Below are 17,642 nucleotides of genomic sequence, written 5' to 3'. Positions count from 1 at the left end.
AAAATTGCGCTGAAAAACAATTGTGCAAATTATGGGTGCTGGGTTGTCTTCTAAAATCTGATATGATAACACTACTTATGGTGCCTGGGAGATAGCTCTGACTTGTGCCTTCCCCACAAACCATCTCTGGTCAGAGCAGGTCACACTCTGAAGCACAAAAAGTCATCACAAATCCTTCGCTGAGCAGCCTTCCTGTCTCCTGTGGTAAGAGGACGTTCCCTTGGGCCTAGAACTGTGAGTGCTGAGTGTGACACACATAATGGACTTTGTAACCATTGCTCCTTGAAATTTGCCATCCTTAACCATGTTCCAAGGAAAGGTGGATAAATTCTGACTCTTTCCTGCTTTACACTTTGATTTTTGCTTTGCTTTGATTTTCTGCCACCCAAGTGTGCTTCTGCTTCTCTTTGTGCAGTCGTTCTTGTCTTATACTCATCATTGCCTCTGAGTAGAAAAGGCAGTTATGCATCTTTAACTGTGTTCTACCTACCAAAGGAAAGCACTTTTATTCTTCGAGCGAATCAGAAGAGGAAGAAGAATCACACAAGAAGTTTAATATCAAGATTAAGCCATTGCAAGCTAAAGACATTCTTAAGAACGCTGCAACTGTAGATGAACTGAAGGCATCAATAGGCAACATTGCACTTTCCCCATCACCAGTGGTGAGTGGCTTTTTATTTCAAGCTTTGGTGAGGTTGGACTGACAGCTGTGCTCTGCCTGTACATGTTAAGTAGATCAGAAACTCTTTAAGCTGATAACTGCATATGGTCATGATTTTATGAACTCTGTAAACCTGAAACAGTTCATTCTAGCTATGGAAAATTATACTAATTTTATATTGCAGTTTTTGTGCTTTTCAAAGTGGGATCACATTTGTTTTTGACATTTTCTTGCAAGCATTTTTCAAAGGAGGAAAAAATAACAAACATTATCCAGACTTACTTCTGAAACAATTAAAAACAATATGAAATTTACATATTTACTAACAACAATTTTTAAAAACACATTTTAATGTCTTATTTTATGATGCAACACATAAAAACTCATGGAAAGAAAACCAAGGGGATTGCTTTCTTTAAGGAAAAATCCTTTTCATTGCCAATGCTTCAAAAAGAAATATTAATCTAATATAATAAACCATATTCTAAAAAGATGTTAAAACTCACAAGCTTCATTATATTTATTATCAAATTGTCTTAAAGACTCTATTTAGGTACCCCAAATACAGATATGCCTTATTTATATTGAACAAATTGGTATTTTTCTGCAGTTTACTTCTTTTCCAATTCTTGTCTATTAAATTTCTCTAGCTGCATTCTGAGTTCCAACATTTACAGTGTTTTCTCTATAGTGCTTGATAAATGCTGCAATTGTTTTCTAAAAATAACTGTGAAGAGCAGACGAAGGCTCTTGTATTAGGAGCTAATATATTCGTAGCTTCTTGGCATCTTCTTTAGAGAGATGTCATCTCCCAGCAGCGTTTCCCATGCATGAGATAGTTAATAAATCCTGGACCATTTTTTCTCTGCTTCTGGAATATATCAACTAACATTTCTATAGTAGTTGTAATCACTCATCCTTTGGGTGCCTGCCTGGGATGGATAAAATCTCTAATGATGCTTTCTTTAGTGCTTATAATGGTCTTTACCACTGCTGTTAGAGTCAACTAACATGATTGCTCATAGTAATCAACCACAGGAAATAATATTTCAGATAATTTTTAATCATATACTCACTTGCCATCTTAAGATGTCTTCTTGAAAAGGGAGTCATGACATATATTAGTTTCCTTTCCCTTCTGTAATGGAAGGTACAAATTTTAAACTCACATATTGTTCTGTAATATAAGCAATTTGTAGTAACAAAGACATTTTAAATGTGCACACTTTCACTTTTCCGTTGACATCTTTCAAATCATTTTTTTTTACTAAAATATTTTTATTAATTGTAAAATTTTATTTAAATGATTGAAACCAATTTATATTTACTTCTGTTTAGGATGTAATAGACAGTGGGCATTGGGGAGCTACCTGGATAAGTATAAGAAGGCAAGTTCATGGAATTCAGTGAACAAATTTACATGAAATAAAACTTATTAGAAAGATTCCAGGCATGTGGTTTATATTTTCTGAAAGCTAGTTAGAAGAAATCCTTTCCATAAAAAAGAATATCTCTTCATATATCTGATTCACTTTGTTGTACAGCAAAACTAACACAACATTGTAAAGCAACTATACTCCAATTAAAAAAAAAAGAATATGTCTACTCAAGTTATCTGGTAGCTATTCCTCCCACTGCATATGTTCCTAAGGGTATAGCAAGGAGAGTGGCTGTCACTCTGAGCTCTTCCCAACACCTGTTTTTAAAGTGAGACATTGACATGATGTGGTTAAGGCTGACAAAAATAGAGAAACAGTGCGAAAACTAAATTGAGACACCCAGAGAAAGTAATCCCAGGGTTAGGCAGACCAGTAGCCCCACAAACCAAGAAAACCTGGGACCCCCCCCATCACTACTTCCCTGGCATTCCCAGCCAACTCCCTCTAATATGAGAACCTACCTCTGTGATTGCTATGATTCCCAAATATCCATGATTTTTGACAGTTAGTGTAAGAAAATGAGCTGTGATTGGTGCTTTAGGGAAAGATCTGCATGTTTCTAGATAAACATAACTATACAGAGAGATTAGAACTGAAAAGATATTTTTGCCTTTAGAATCCTTGTCCTCGTCTAGATAACCCAAAACCTAATATAGGGATATTTCACAAAGGACATAAAACTGGATAAATGGAAATAACCTTCTGAAAACCAGTTAGTGCCAGGATAAAAATGAGCAATATTTTGTACAACTTTAGATGTTTCTAGCCATGCAATCAAATGTTCATACATCTGCACTTAATTCAGGTACAAAAAGAGAAATAGGACCTATACCAATTAATGATATATCAGAATATTTCTTTTAGGTGTTGGTTCTAATGCCACAAAAGCATCAATTGTTACACTAATAGAGTTAAAGAAAATGGTAGGATTCACAACAATGGCTGATGTTGAATTTCTGATTTCTATTTCTTCTGAAGAATTTTAAGACAAGGTTGTGTTTCACTTCCTCTTTTCATCTACCTGTAAATATGTAGCAATGAATTGTAACCCATTTGATAATCATGAATTTATTTTCACTTTATTTGGATAGGTTTACTATATATACTTCATTGTCAAATTACTTGATAAATGAATGAATGGATGTATGAATGAATCATATATACCTATTTGTATATACAATATAAACAAACCTATATGAAAATTACTCCTCCCTAAAAAAGAAAGCTTCAGCAACATAAAAATCATAAAAAATCAGGGTTTTACTTGCTAGCAAAAATCCTACTATATTGACAAATAAACATAGTTCCAGTCCAGATCTTACCTTGGCCCTTGATTTTTATATAGAAATCAAGTTTTAATATGGACCAGGACAAGGCAGAGCACCAAAAAAAAGACAGAGAGAGAGAGAGGAGGATGCAACCCACAATCAAAAGATGCTAATTTCTATTCTTCTCATGTTGTGATCTCCTAATAAGATATCATGAAAATGTTAATCACTCAGTCGTGTCCAACCTCATGGACTGTAGCCCACCAGGCTCCTCTGTCCATGGAATTCTCCGGACAAGAATACTGGAGTAGGTTGCCATTCCCTTCTCAAGAGATCAAACCCAGACCTCCTGCCTTGCAGCAGATTCTTTGCCATCTGAGCTACCAGAGAAGTCCTAAGATATTATAGTAATAGGGTAAAGAAGGAAAATCACCCAGGTTTGAATTAGGGATTCTATTAGTTTTGAATTAGTTGTTGAATTAGGGATATGTATGAGTTAGGATATTAGTAGATCTGCTTCACCAGAAATCAAAATATTAATAGTCATGGCTTAAACAGAATAGATGCTTTTATTTTTATTCCACATTAAAGTCAAAGCAGGATGGATTGTAGCCCACCAGGCTCCTTTGACCATGGAATTCTCCAGGCAAGAATACTGGAGTGGGTTGCCATTTGCTCCTCCAGGGAATCTTCCCAACCCAAGGATTGAATCCATATCTCTTGCTGTGTCCTGCACTGGCAGATGAATTCTTTACCACTGACACCTGGGAAGCCCAGATACACATATATCCAGCTAAAATCCCAGACTCTGTTATTAAAAGACAAAGGAGTGAATGAATACTGGCAGACACGGACACAGTTTCTGTGTTGCTATATCTTAAATAATCTCAGAGTAATGGGAAATGGGACTTTTCCATCTATCTTAAGTTATTCCACAAACTTATTGAAATGAGGAAATTCCCTTTTAAAGATTTCTAATCACTGATTTCTAAATACCAGTGATGTTATGCTACATAGTAGCCAGCAGCAGGACTAAAAATACCAATTTCAGTTAAATATCAGTTTATGTGATTGATACAGGTTCCTCCAACAGTAATAGTGCTCCCTCTGTCTTACAGAGTTCATTTCTTTTGGGGAAAGACTGCCTCATCATTGAAAGGAATGTGCTAAACCCAAATTAAACCCAAATGCTGTCTCTGTAAAACTTTGGTTCATGTTATAGTTGTGCTCTTTGGAGGACGGGACAGAGTTCAATCCAAAGGAAGTGGACTGTCCAAAAGGACAGAGTTCCCCCTTTTCTCAACAGGTTTTGCATGAAGCATATTATCTCTCATTCCAAGGTTAATGTGCAAGATACTGGGCTCAGTATTCAGGGGTAGGGTGGGCAGAGGGCGGAGGTAAGCTGTTTTGCATGTCCAACAACAGCCTCAGCTAATCATCTGCGGAACTCTTGAGCTAGAATGACCCTTCACAGTTGTTCTAAATTGGGCTGAGATGAATAATCATTATACTGCTACATCAATCAGTGCTCCAATATGGGCTGGCTAAGAAGGGGCATGACCTTGGCCGAGGTGGCTCTCTGCAGCTGTGTCAGACCCTCAATTGTTAACAGATGAAGGCTGTCTGCCAATGGCACTCTTAACAGCTGTGTAAAACACCCTTCTGAAGACAAGTCTGCACAGCACATTTTGGCATCTAGGGTTACCACCTTCTCTTCCATGTGTTTTGTGGCCATTTGTTTAAATAATTTCTTATAGAATTTTAGGAGGTAGGCATATAATAATTGAAAAAGCAGGTGTCCAGACAGCAGGCCTAGGTCTGCCATGTTCTACCTGTGTAAACTTAGATGAGCCCCATAATTGTTCTGAGATTATATTTCCTTTTCTGTAAAGAAAGGATAATAAAAAAAAGCAGAGACACTACTTTGCCGAAAAGGTCCATCTAGTCAAAGCTATGGATTTTCCAGTGGTCATGTATGGATGTGACAGTTAAACTATAAAGAAAACTGAGCGCCAAAGAATTGATTCTTTTGAACTGTGGTGTTCGAAAAGACTCAAGAGCCCCTTGGACTGCAAGGAGATCAAACCAGTCCATCCTGACTCACTGAAGGCAGGAGAAGAAGGGGACAACAGAGGATGAGATGGTTGGATGGCATCACCAATTGGATGGACATGAGTTTGAGCAAGCTCCAGGGGTTGGTGATGGACAGGGAAGCCTGGCGCACTGCAGTCCATGGGATCATAAAGATTCAGACACCACTGACAACTGAACTGAACTGAAGGATAATAATAGTCTTTATGAAGTTTTTCTGCAGATTATTGTTGGTCTCTGGCAGGATCAAATCTTCTTTGATTTTTTGTCCCCTGTGCTTAGCACAGTACATGGCACATATTGGGCATGCAGATTTGATAATTGAGTGAATGGAGAAAGCACACAGAATATCCTAGTAACAGTTCCTGATGCAAAAGTAGTACTCTGCAATTGTTTGTTTCTTTATTACTAGGGTTTTATTCAGGGTTCTCCAGAGAAACAGAACTAACAGCATATATGTGTATATGTGATGGTGGCTTAGTTGCTAAGTCATGTCTGGCTCTTGTGACCCATGGACTGTATCCTGCCAGGCTCCTCCATCCATGGGATTCTCTAGGCAAGAAGACTGGAATGAGTTGCCATTTCCTTCTCCAGTATATGTGATAGATAGATGTATATATGTGATAGAGAGATAATAGATGGTAGACCTGTTGTAACAAATTGGCTTCTCATGATTATGGAGGCTAAGTCCCACAATATGCTGTCCACAAGCTGGAGGCCCAGGAAAGCTGGTGGTATAATTCATTTCAGTCTAAGGCCTGAGAACCAGAAGAGCTAACAGTGTAAATTCCAGTCTGAGGGTGCAAGATGAGAAGAGATGTCCCAGCACAAATGGTGAGGCAGAAAACAGGGTGAATTCCTCCTTCCTTTCCCTTTTTTTTCTCTTTAGACCCTCAATAGATTAGATGATGCTGACCCACATAAAGGAGGGTTATGCACTTTTCTGAGTCCACCAGTTCAAATGCTACCCAAATGCTAATCTTATCTGGAAACACCCTCATAGCACACCCAGAAATAATGTCTAACCTGGATACCTGATAGCTAGCCAAGTTGACATAATATTAACCATAACACTATTATGTATATATGTATGTATGCATTTATTTATATATACTTGTATATACATATTTTAAGATAACTTTTGCTCCTTTATTGAGAGTCATGGGATTATAATGTATGTGTATCTCAAGTCTTGAATTCATTTGAAGAGGTTTGGACAATCTCTTGCCTGTCTTAAACTTTAATTTTGAAACAAATCTGATTAACCTTTAAGAGGAATTTTAAATCCATTTTTTCCATACTGGACATTTGTGATTGATATTTCTTTAAGCACAAACAGAGACTTTGTACTTACCCCTGAAGGACCTAGCATACAGTGCTAGATTGTCTTGCAGAAAAGATACTGGGATCTGATAGACTGAACTCAACCTCTTGCAAACTTAAGCAAGTCTCTTAAACCTATTTGAGTATCACTTTCCTCATAACTAAAATGGGAATAATGAACACCTACCTCACACAGTGGTTGTTGGGATGTCCCCCTCTTTCTGTTAATAAAATGTAAAGATTTTTCTTTTAAAGGAGAATATGGAAACAGAGGTGTAGGACAAATCACTCTGCTCTCTGCTTCCCTTGGTACCACACTCTTTACATTCAGGATAGAAACCGACCTCTATTACAGCTTTCACAAATGGTTTTGTTCTTGAAAGGAAAAGATTTCTCAGAGGGGAAAACAAGAACAACAAAAAGAAATCTTAACATGCAATGGAATACCATTAATTCCCTTTAAGATAATTTGAGGGAAATGCAAATAGTTAATTCAATGACATCACAATTACTCAGACAACTGGGCTCTACCTCTTCGCTGGGGTTGCTTTGCACAAGTTACAAAACCTGAGCCATGGTTTCTTTACTAGTGAGTGAAGATAACTCCTGTACCAACTTCACAGGGCTGTTGTAAGGGTGGAATGAGTTAATATAGTAAACACCATATTGTAGGATCAGACACTACGCTGAGGGATCATTCTATTGTTGTTAGAATTGTTTGCAGAGTCTGGGGCACATTTTTAAGAATATCATTAAATGGTGATAAATCAGGAAACCCAAATAGCCAAAAGTCATGTAAAGCCAAGATCAGTAATTACTCTGAGTATTAAACTAGGAAAATACGTTAATAAAATAACTTTTGTGCTGCCCGTAGATTGATTTTGAAGCCATTCCAGAAGCATTCCTAAATTGTTTTAGCATTCCTAATTTTGTTCTAACAAAATCCCTTGAGTAAGTACGGTGCTTCTTCAGCAAACCCTGTTGAAAGCTAGCATTCCCAATGGGATTCTATACTGTACACCCCCACCAAATTCATTTCATGGAGAAATGACATCATTTTCCATCCCTCTTCAAATCAGTTCGCTAAATATTTGAAGCCAGCACTGCGAGCTAACATCAGAAATATTGGACAGATTTTTGTTCAACATTCATGTTAACCACAAGCTTATCTTAAAAGAGAGCGAATATATGTATACACATTTGCTGATTCACTTTGTTGCACAGCAGAAACTAACACAACGTTGTGAAGCAATTATACTCCAATAATAAAATTTTATATAATGTATAGTTGATATGGGAGGTGGCCCACAGAGGCTGAACTTTCCCTTGTGATCCAAACGCCTGCCTCTCTTCACTCAGTCCTGATTAAATATATGGTCTTACGTAGCCAACTTCTCCTCTGGCCTCCGTTTCACAGTCTTTTGGCTTCCTTACCCCTCACAGGATCTCAGAGGTAGACATATCAATTTCTTCCAAAACCCATAGAATTTTCATCACATGCTTCAGTGATGTGTTCTGCTCACGAAGTACCTTGATCCTGAAGCTCCTATAGCATTCATGGAATTGAGAAAACAAACACTACATTTTAATTGTTGGGAAAATATCTTTTCCTTTTGTTATGAGCTGCTGTTAATTCCATTATTTTTGTTCTTTGGTGAGTCAAGGATCACAGCTGACTTACCTTGAGAGTTGTTCTCTACAAACTCTCAGTTCTGTACTGAATACAATTTTTTTCTCCAAAATAAGTCAGAACTAAGTTTGCATTCAATTTAATTCAGATGACCATTATATCTACTACTGTGGGTAAGAGGGCCTAAGATGAAATGGAGTAGACCTCATAGTCAACAAAAGAGTCCAAAATGCAGTACTTGGGTGCAGTCTCAAAAATAGCAGAATGATCTTGGCTTGTTTCCAAGGCAAGCCATTCAGTCTCACAATGATTCAAAGTCGATACCCCGACCACTAATGCCCAAGAAGCTGAAATTGCATGGTTCTATGAAGACCTTTAAGACCTTCTAGACTAACACCAAATAAAGATGCCCTTTTCATCATAAGGGATTGGAATGCAAAAGTAGAAAGTTAAAACATATCTGAAGAAACAGGCAAGTTTGGCCTTGGAATACAAAATGAATCAAAGCAAGGGCTAACAGTTTTGCCAAGAGAACACATGGGTCATGACAAACATCCTCTTCCAGCAACACAAGAGTTGATTCTAAACGTGGGCATCTCCAGATGGTCAATACCAAAATCAGACTGATTATATTCTTTGCAGCCAAAGATGGAGAAGCTCCATACAGTCAGCAAAAACAAGACTGGGAGCTGACTGTGGCTCAGATCATGAACTCTTTATTGCAAAATTCAGACTTAAAATGAATAGAATAGGGAAAACCACTAGGCTAGTAAGGTATGACCTACATCAAATCCCTTACAATTATACAGTGAAAGTGACAAACAGATTCAAGGGATTATCTGAAAGACAGAGTGCCTGAGGAACTATGGATGGAGGTTTATAACATTGTACAGGACATGGTAGCCAGAACCATCCCCCAGAAAAAGAAATGCAAGAAGGCAAAGTGATTGTTTGAGGAGCCCTTATAAATGGCTGAGAAAAGAAGAGAAGCAAAAGCCAAAGGAAAAAGGGAAAGATATACCCAACTGAATGTAGAGTTCCAAAGGACAGCAAGGAGAGATAAGAAAGCCTTCTTCAGTGATCAACGCAAAGAAATAGAGGAAAGCAATAGAACAGAAGAGACTAGAGATCTCTTCAAGAAAATTGGAGATAACAAGGGAACATTTCATGCAAAGATGGGTACAATTAAAGACAGAAACAGCAAGGATCTAACAGAAGCAGAAGAGATTAAGACGAGGTGGCAAGAATACACAGGAGAACTATACAGGAAAGATCCTAATGCCACAGACATCCACAACAGTGTGGTCACTCACAGAGAGCCAGAAATCCTGAGGTGTGAAGTCAAGTGGGTCTTATGAAATGACTACAAACAAAGCTAGTGGAGGTGATGGAATTACAGCTTAGTTATTTAAAAACCTGAAAGATGATGCTGTTAAAGTCCTGCACTCAATATGTCAGCAAATTTGGAAAACTCAGCAGTAGCCACTAGACTGAAAAAGGTCAATTTTCATTCCAATTCCAAAGAAAGACAATGCCAAAGAATGTGCAAACTGCCACACAATTTTACTCATTTCACATGCTAGCAAGGTAATGCTCAGAATCCTTCAAACTAGGCTTCAGCAGTACATGAATCAAGAACTTTCAGATGTATCTGGATTTAGTAAAGGCAGAAGAACCAGGGATCAAATTGCCAACATCTGTTGGATCATAGAGAAAACAAGGGAATTCCAGAAAAACATCTACTACTGCTTCATTGGCTAAGTGAAAGCCTTTGACTGTGTGAATCACAACAAACTGTGGAAAATACTTAAAGAGTTGGGAATACCAAATCACTTTACCTGTCTCCTGAGAAACCTGTCTGCAGGTCAAGAAACAACAGTTAACCAGACATGAAACAATGGGCTGGTTCAAAATTGGGAAAGGAGTATGTCAAGGCTGTATATTGTCACTCTGCTTATTTAGCTGAGTACATATGTTATATGCAGAGTATATCATGTGAAATGCCAGGCTGGATGAATCCCAAGCTGGAATCAAGATTGCTGGGAGCAGTATCAACAACCTCAGATAGAGAGATGATACCACTCTAATGGCAGAAAGTGAAGAGAAGCTAAAGAGCCTCTTGATGAAGGTCATTGAGGAGAGTGAAAAAGCTGACTTAAGACTCAGCCTTCAAAAACCTAAGATCACAGCATCTAGTCCCATCACTTCATGGCAAATAGATGGGGAAAACTGGAAACAGAGACAAATTTTATTTTCTTGGGCTCCAAAATCACTGCAGACTGCAACTGCAGCCATGAAATTAAAGTACAGTTGCTCCTTGGGAGAAAAGCTATGGCAAACCTAGACAGCATGTTAAAAAGCAGATATATCACTCTGCCGACAAAGGTTTGTATGAAGATGCAGTTTTTCCAGTAGTCATGTATGGATGTGAGAGTTGGACCATAAAGAAGGCTGAATGCCAAAAATTTGATGCTTTCAAATTGTGGACTCTTGAGAGTTTCTTGGATGGCAAGGAGATCAAACCTGTCAATCCTAAAGGAAATCAACCCTGAATACTCATTGGAAGGACTGATGCTGAAGCTGAAGCTCCAATACTCTGGCCACTTGATACAAAGAGCTGAGACACTGGAAAAGACCTTGATGCTGGGAAAGACTGAGAAGGGGGTGACAGGGGATGAGATGTTTGGATGGCATCATCAACTCAATGGACATGTTTGAGCAAATTCAGGGAGATGAATGACAGGGAGGCCTGGTGGTTGCAAAGAGTTGAACACGACTGAATAACAACAAAATTTTCATTCTGGCTCTATACTCATTATCCATATGATCCTGAGTAAGTTACTTAAACATTTAAACCCCAGTCAAGGCTTAATCACATGAATCAGTCTTATCTAACTCAATGAAACTATGAGCCATTCTGTGTTGTGCCTCCCAAGATGGACAGGTTGTGAGGATAAATGAATTAATATATGTGAAGCATTTGATATACAGTCAGATCACATTTCAGATCTGCCAACCAGCAACATAATTGCCATTGTAAGTTCTCTAAATGGTCTCTGACCTTGAGACCATGAGATTTATGAATAGTCACCATGAAACAAAATGAATTATTCTGATTAATAATAATTATCATTTACTGAGTAACTCCTTTGGCCTTTACATAAATTTACTTACAAAATACTAACTACTTTACAGACACTTCTTCCTTAATTCTTAAAAGGCTCCTATAAAGGTAGATAGTATTATTTAAATAATTTTACTATTGATTAAGCCTTATGCGTAGTCACTTAGTCATGTCGGACTCTTTGCAACCCCATGGACTATAGCCCACCAGGCTCCTCTACCCATGGGGATTCTCCAGGCAAGAATACTAGAGTGGGTAGCCATTGCCCTCCTCCAGGGGATCAAACTGCAAGCTACAGTCCATGGGGTCACAAAGAGTTGGACATGACTGAGTGCCTGAGCTGAAAGGAACCGATCCTCACAACAACCTATGAGATGGATACTATTTTTACCTCCATTCTACAGATGAGAAAACTGAGGCATAGAAGAATTAATTAACTCACCCAAAATGTCACAGCTACTAAGTCAAGTTGCTGAGATTTAAACTGAGAAATCTGTTTTCTAATTCAGAACGTTTACCTGCTACAGTATTTTTTAAATGAGATTTCAGTAATAGATGGCAGTTATAAAGCTAACATTGTAAAAACAGTTTACAATTCCATTTTTTTGTTTTCTACATCATTTAAGAGATTGATACACTTTTTAAAGTAATTAACCTAAAATGAAAGTCACTCAGTTGTGTCTCTTTGCAATGGTATGGTCTATATAGTCCATGGAATTCTCCAGGCCAGAATACTGAAGTGGGTAGCTTTCTCTACTCCAGGGGATTTTTCCAACCCGGGGATTGAACCCAGGTCTCCAACATTGCTGGCTGATTCTTTACCAGCTGAGCCACAAGAGAAGCCCAAGAATACTGGAGTAGGTAGCCTATCCCTTCACCAGCGGATCTTCCCAATCCAGGAATCGAACTGGGGTCTCCTGCATTGCAGGTGGATTCTTCACCAACAGGGCTATCAGGGAAGCCAAATGAACCTAAAAGCTAGTATTATTTGCCTTTGTTTTGCAACTCAACATTTTTATTTTTACCTTCTTTAAGAGATAAATGCATTACAAGAGACAATTATTAGTTTTTGGTTTGGGACATACAGCATATTACAAAAAAAGAACTCTTACCCACTATATTATACTACTTTTGATGGGAGCTATTGGTTCTCTTTACAGAGGAAAAATGAAAAATACATTAAATCATCCAAAACATTTTACAAATAATTTATGAGTACTCACAAACTCTTTGAAGGCTATCACTTTAATGGTATCTAAAGAGCCCATGTCAGGGTACAAGCATACACTCCCTCCTAAGTTCCATGTGACAAGAGAGCAAAGCTGAGCTTATGGGTCAGTCAGGCTTAATGGCTGCTGGGTCACCTCTATTTTAAATTTTAAGGAATGACACCTTGTTTTTATATGATATATATTTCAGTTCCCCTAATTAATCAATCAGCAAGGAATTTTTTTATGTCAGTGATTCACTATAATAATGGTTTATGTTTTACAAAAGCTGTCATGATCAGAAAGATGTATTGGGCAAACTATGCTGTTAAGCAGGCAAGGAAGTGGTGATCCCCCTGTTTTATAGAAGAAATCAACTCCGAGATATCAAGAGGCAGCAGAAAGGGCCAGGATTTGAACTCCAACAACTTCCTCCTTTCTGCCAAGTTAATCACACAGTATATATTCTCATCTACATTGAATTAGGGCGTGATTCAGTCCTCTTTAAATCCTTCTCAGCTTTGATATTCTGCTGTGTTTTCTAGCCCAGTAATCTCTATGGAAATTGCTATTTTAGGACCAAGGGGACCTAAGGGGACCAAGAAAGAAAGCACTTCCTTGAAGCACATTGGTTAAAGAGGAAGAACATGGGCTTTTGAGTTAGTATCTTATTATCTGTGTGTCCATGGGCAAGCTCCTTCACTAAGCATCTCAGATCCTAAATCTGTAAAATAGGAAAAATAATGCATACTTTCTCAGGACTGATGTAAAGATGACATGAAATAATGTTGCAAAATTTCCCCTTTGATGCCTGTCACTTAGGAAGGGGCTCTGTAAGTAGCAGTTCCCTTTTCAGCTCCATTTCTCTTTTCCTTAAGTTCAGAGACTTGTGGGAGGCAGGAAGAAAATAAAAATAGCGAGGGAGGACTTGAGCAAAGGCAAGGAAAAGAGGGCTGATAGAAATGCTGAGAGTGGGAGTTGACCTAGCCTGGCATGTGTGCTAGCAATTCCTCCCTTTCCCCTGCAAAATTCAGCGCAATAAGGAATTAAAGACTGACATGGAGTTGTGAAGGGGCAATCCATTTCATCTTGTTCCAGGAGATTTGCCATCCAAAACGGAGTTATTTCATCACAAACTCTGGGGAGGGGGAGATAGCTAGCTTGCAACTGAAGACACTCTGGTGCTGTTTGCCTATTCCAGGTGTTCCACCCACCCTCCCACCCTCAAATTAGCCTGCCAGAGAGCAAAATCCCTGAATTCGCTGCTGCTTGGTAACACCACCCCCTTTCCTGTCCTCACTTTGGCAGAAGGTTCAGCACCCCATTGAGTTCAGTAAAAACAGAGAGTCATCAGTTGGGGGAGAAGAGCTCCAGTCTCCTACACACTGGCATTCGCTCCTGGTAGAAACTCTGCACGGTGCCAGGGCAGGGTACAGATAACAAGCATTCTGATAAAAGTGCTCAGTGCAGACCTCCAGGGAAGCAAGTTGGAAAGGAGGAGTTCAGCTTGGATTCAACTCTTCAAGGAGAGCTTCACAGGGCAAGCATGATTTGGGTTGGGTTTAGACCAGGGATGTCAAGCATGGAGTGTATAAGCTGCCACTCCCCTTCCAAACCCTCAGCAGATCTTGCGACTAGGTCCACATCCCAGAGGTTGTCTGAGAAGCCCCCTGTAGACAGAATTGCAAGCAGCTTGACCAAAAGCATCTGGAGTTGACATATGAGATGTGTCTCTTTTTTCCCAAGCCTTATAGAGCACGGTAGATGGGGAATTGGGTGGGATCTTCTTTTATTGATATATTGTTTTCTTTCCTGAATTACAGTAAGTCATTGGCTATCTGCAGAAGAACTCTTTTCATATCTGAAGTGTGTTTGATCTTTCTTTCATTACTAATTATTTTTTCTTAGAGAATTCTCTGTTGTTTCCATTTCCTGACATTTAAAATTAGAATATCATTTTTCCAAACCCTTTTACCTAAATGGTCAGAAGAAATCCCCAAGCTCTTGTATGTTTTGATCTCCTTGAAAATGAGCAGAATATTAATTCAATCTGGATCGCCTTTGTCATTATTTCTCCAAGTAATGGTGGTTTACCCTTTGAGTACCTGGTATTTTGCTTCCATTTGTGAGGTGTAAGAGTTAGAATTTCCTTGCATAACTGTAGACTCTTTCATTATTTTCTACTGTTTCAGACAACTTTATCTGATTAGGGGTTCCAGAAACATGAACACTAGGGTTGGAGACCTTAAGTCTCAGTTACCAACTTCTCAGACCTTCTGTTATCAACTTAAAATCTAATTGAATGAAACAATAGACTCAGCATTGACTCACATAAAAACATTAGGGAATCCTCAACCAAAGGCAGTAAATTCTTGAATTATATCCTTTTAGTTACAGTGCTAAGGTTTCCAAAGTGGCACTAGTAGTAAAGAATCCACCTGCCAATGCAGGAGACACAAGAGATGCAGGTCTGATCCCTGGGTCGGGAAGATCCTCTGGAGGAGGGCATGGCAACCCATTCCACTATCCTTGCCTGGAGAATTCCACAGGCAGAGGAATTCTGGCAGGCTACAGTCCATGGGGTCACAGAAGAGTTGGACATGACTGAACATGCACCCAATTACAGCATTAATTATAATTTAAAAGGTTATTTTTCTATCTTTAAGGTCTTCTGCCTCAGTTGTGTTAGTCCTACTACTATGATTGTAATTTATAATCATTTTATTAGCTATGGTGTATTCAGAATAGAATGGACTCAAGAAGCAATTGTTTTGGAAAATAAGTTTGTGACAGAAACATAACGTGCACAGTTCAGTAAGTGTTGGATTTATGATGACTAACCCTGCACCCAGAAGCTTGCTTTCTCTTGCCTTGAAGGAGCCTTTCCTCTGGAGTCTATGACCTTGAATGGCATGACAATACAGGTACTTAGACAATACTTGCTGGTTGATTGGACAGAAGGATGCTCTCCACTGTGGGAAATATATGGACCTTGGTGTTTCATTGTGGTATAATGCAACTTATATCCCTTGCATTATTTTATAAAGAGAGCAAATTTTTCATCTTCCCCTTCAATTAAAGCCAAGTTTTTCTCAATTATTGGATGGATAAACAATACTAACAACTGTTTCTTCTCTTACAGGAGTCATTTGTAGGCTCTTTTCTAAAGTTTATTAATATGTTGTGTTCTGTGGAGGCCAGTTTTTTGTCATAATTCTCTTCCCCTAATCCCATAAATCCTAATGAAATATCTGTTTTCTTATCTGAATTCTTATCAGAATTCAGTCGCTTGTGGTCCTTAACCTTGAGAAGGAAAGATAGATACTTTATTATTTCTCTTATACTATTATATTTATTTTTATACTAAGTAGTTTCTACACATGTATGAGTAATAGTATAAAATTAAGTATGGCAGTATTTCCTAAGGAGAATTTTTTTTAGTGCCAGAAATAATCTACAGCAATGAAGATACTTTTTAATTGTTTTAGAAAAAAATCTTAGAGTATGAATCACCCATATTAATTATATCAGAAAATGTTTCCTCAGTGACTGGGGGACATTTCATTTCTTAAAAGAATAAAGATGAGATTTCCTTCTGTCTCTTATATTGTCTAAAGGACAGCCACTAACTGCCCATGGACCTTAGGAACTATTGTTTCAAATCAGCCACCAGCACAGCAGTGGTGCAGAGCCACGGATGGCAATCTGAGCTACTCATCCTGAAGTGGCCAACACAGAGGGAAGGCAAGATGAGTGGCCCGCACTCTGCTTTGCCTAGTTGAAACTCTCTTTCTACCTCCCAGCCCATGGGAAGTCCATCTCTATTTTATTTTTAGCATGGTACATGAGGAATCAAAATCAGCTTCCAGAGAGTAATGAAAAACAACAACATATGCCCCATCCTGGCATATTTCTGGTCTCTTTTCATCAGCACCTCTTCTGAGCAATCAGAAGTGACTAAATGTCCCTGCTGAGAATTCCTACATTGGAGCAGAGTGAAGCCAGTCCTCTCGGTGGCCTCCAAGACCTTCATGGTGGCGACACCCATGACCCCAGACTAACACCTGCCACTCTCCTTCTCACCCTGCTCCTCCCTGGCTCCCTGGAGCTGTCCTCTCCCCCCAAATACTGGCACTGCCACCCCCTCTCAACTTGTCCAAGACACCTTCTCAATGAGGCCTCTCCTGACCACATTATTTTTAAAAACCACAAATCTATTTCCAGGGCAGGAATGGAGACTCAGATGTAGAAAACAGACATGTAGACACAGAGAGGGAAGGGAGGATGGGATGAGTAGGGAGATTAGGACTGACATACATGCACTACCGTATGTAAAGTAGATCGCTAGTGGGAAGCTGCTGAATAGCACGGGGAGCTCAGCTCGGTGCTCTGTGATGACCTAGAGGGGTGGGATTTAAGAGGGAGGGATATATGTACACATGTAACTGGTACACTTTATTGTACACCAGAAACACAACATTGTAAGGCAATTATACTCCAGTTTAAAATATTTTTTAATTTTAAAAAATAATAAAAATCACAAAACTCTATACCCTGCCATTCCCAAACCCTTCTATTCACTCTACTTTTTGAAATTACATTTATCATCTTCTAAAACCCTAAATACTTTGCTTACTTGTGATATTTGTTATTTATTATCTTTCCTCTCCCCCAAAAGTTAATGGAAGCTTTTTGTCTCTTGTTCCTATTGTTTTGTTCACCAAGAATAGTGTCTGGTCCTTATTAGGTAACCAATAGATAACTGTTCATGGTTTATTAATAATAAATAAATAATCCTTTTGCTCCTTGTCAATATCTGGCTATTTGTACATAACTGATAGGAAGTGGTTATATCTATAAAAAAATCTCATTAGCTAAAATATAAAGATTCAAAAGAC

The 17,642-nt window shown here is 38.6% G+C and overlaps 1 protein-coding gene across 1 annotated transcript in view; it reads left to right on the top strand.

Annotated features, from left to right (window-relative positions):
• The window catches only part of SGIP1 (SH3GL interacting endocytic adaptor 1), a 156,065-nt gene that overhangs the window by 41,495 nt on the left and 96,928 nt on the right, over positions 1 to 17,642 (top strand). Inside the window, exon 6 of the mRNA XM_068961192.1 lies at positions 487 to 662. Within this exon, the coding sequence (XP_068817293.1) occupies positions 487 to 662 (176 nt within the window). The remainder of the gene's footprint in view (positions 1 to 486; positions 663 to 17,642) is intronic.

This window comes from Capricornis sumatraensis, chromosome 2 (genome assembly GCF_032405125.1).
Source record: "Capricornis sumatraensis isolate serow.1 chromosome 2, serow.2, whole genome shotgun sequence".
NCBI lineage: Eukaryota > Metazoa > Chordata > Mammalia > Artiodactyla > Bovidae > Capricornis > Capricornis sumatraensis.
The sequence above is the reverse complement of the archived record's forward strand: the minus strand, read 5'-3'. Positions and strand labels throughout refer to the sequence as shown.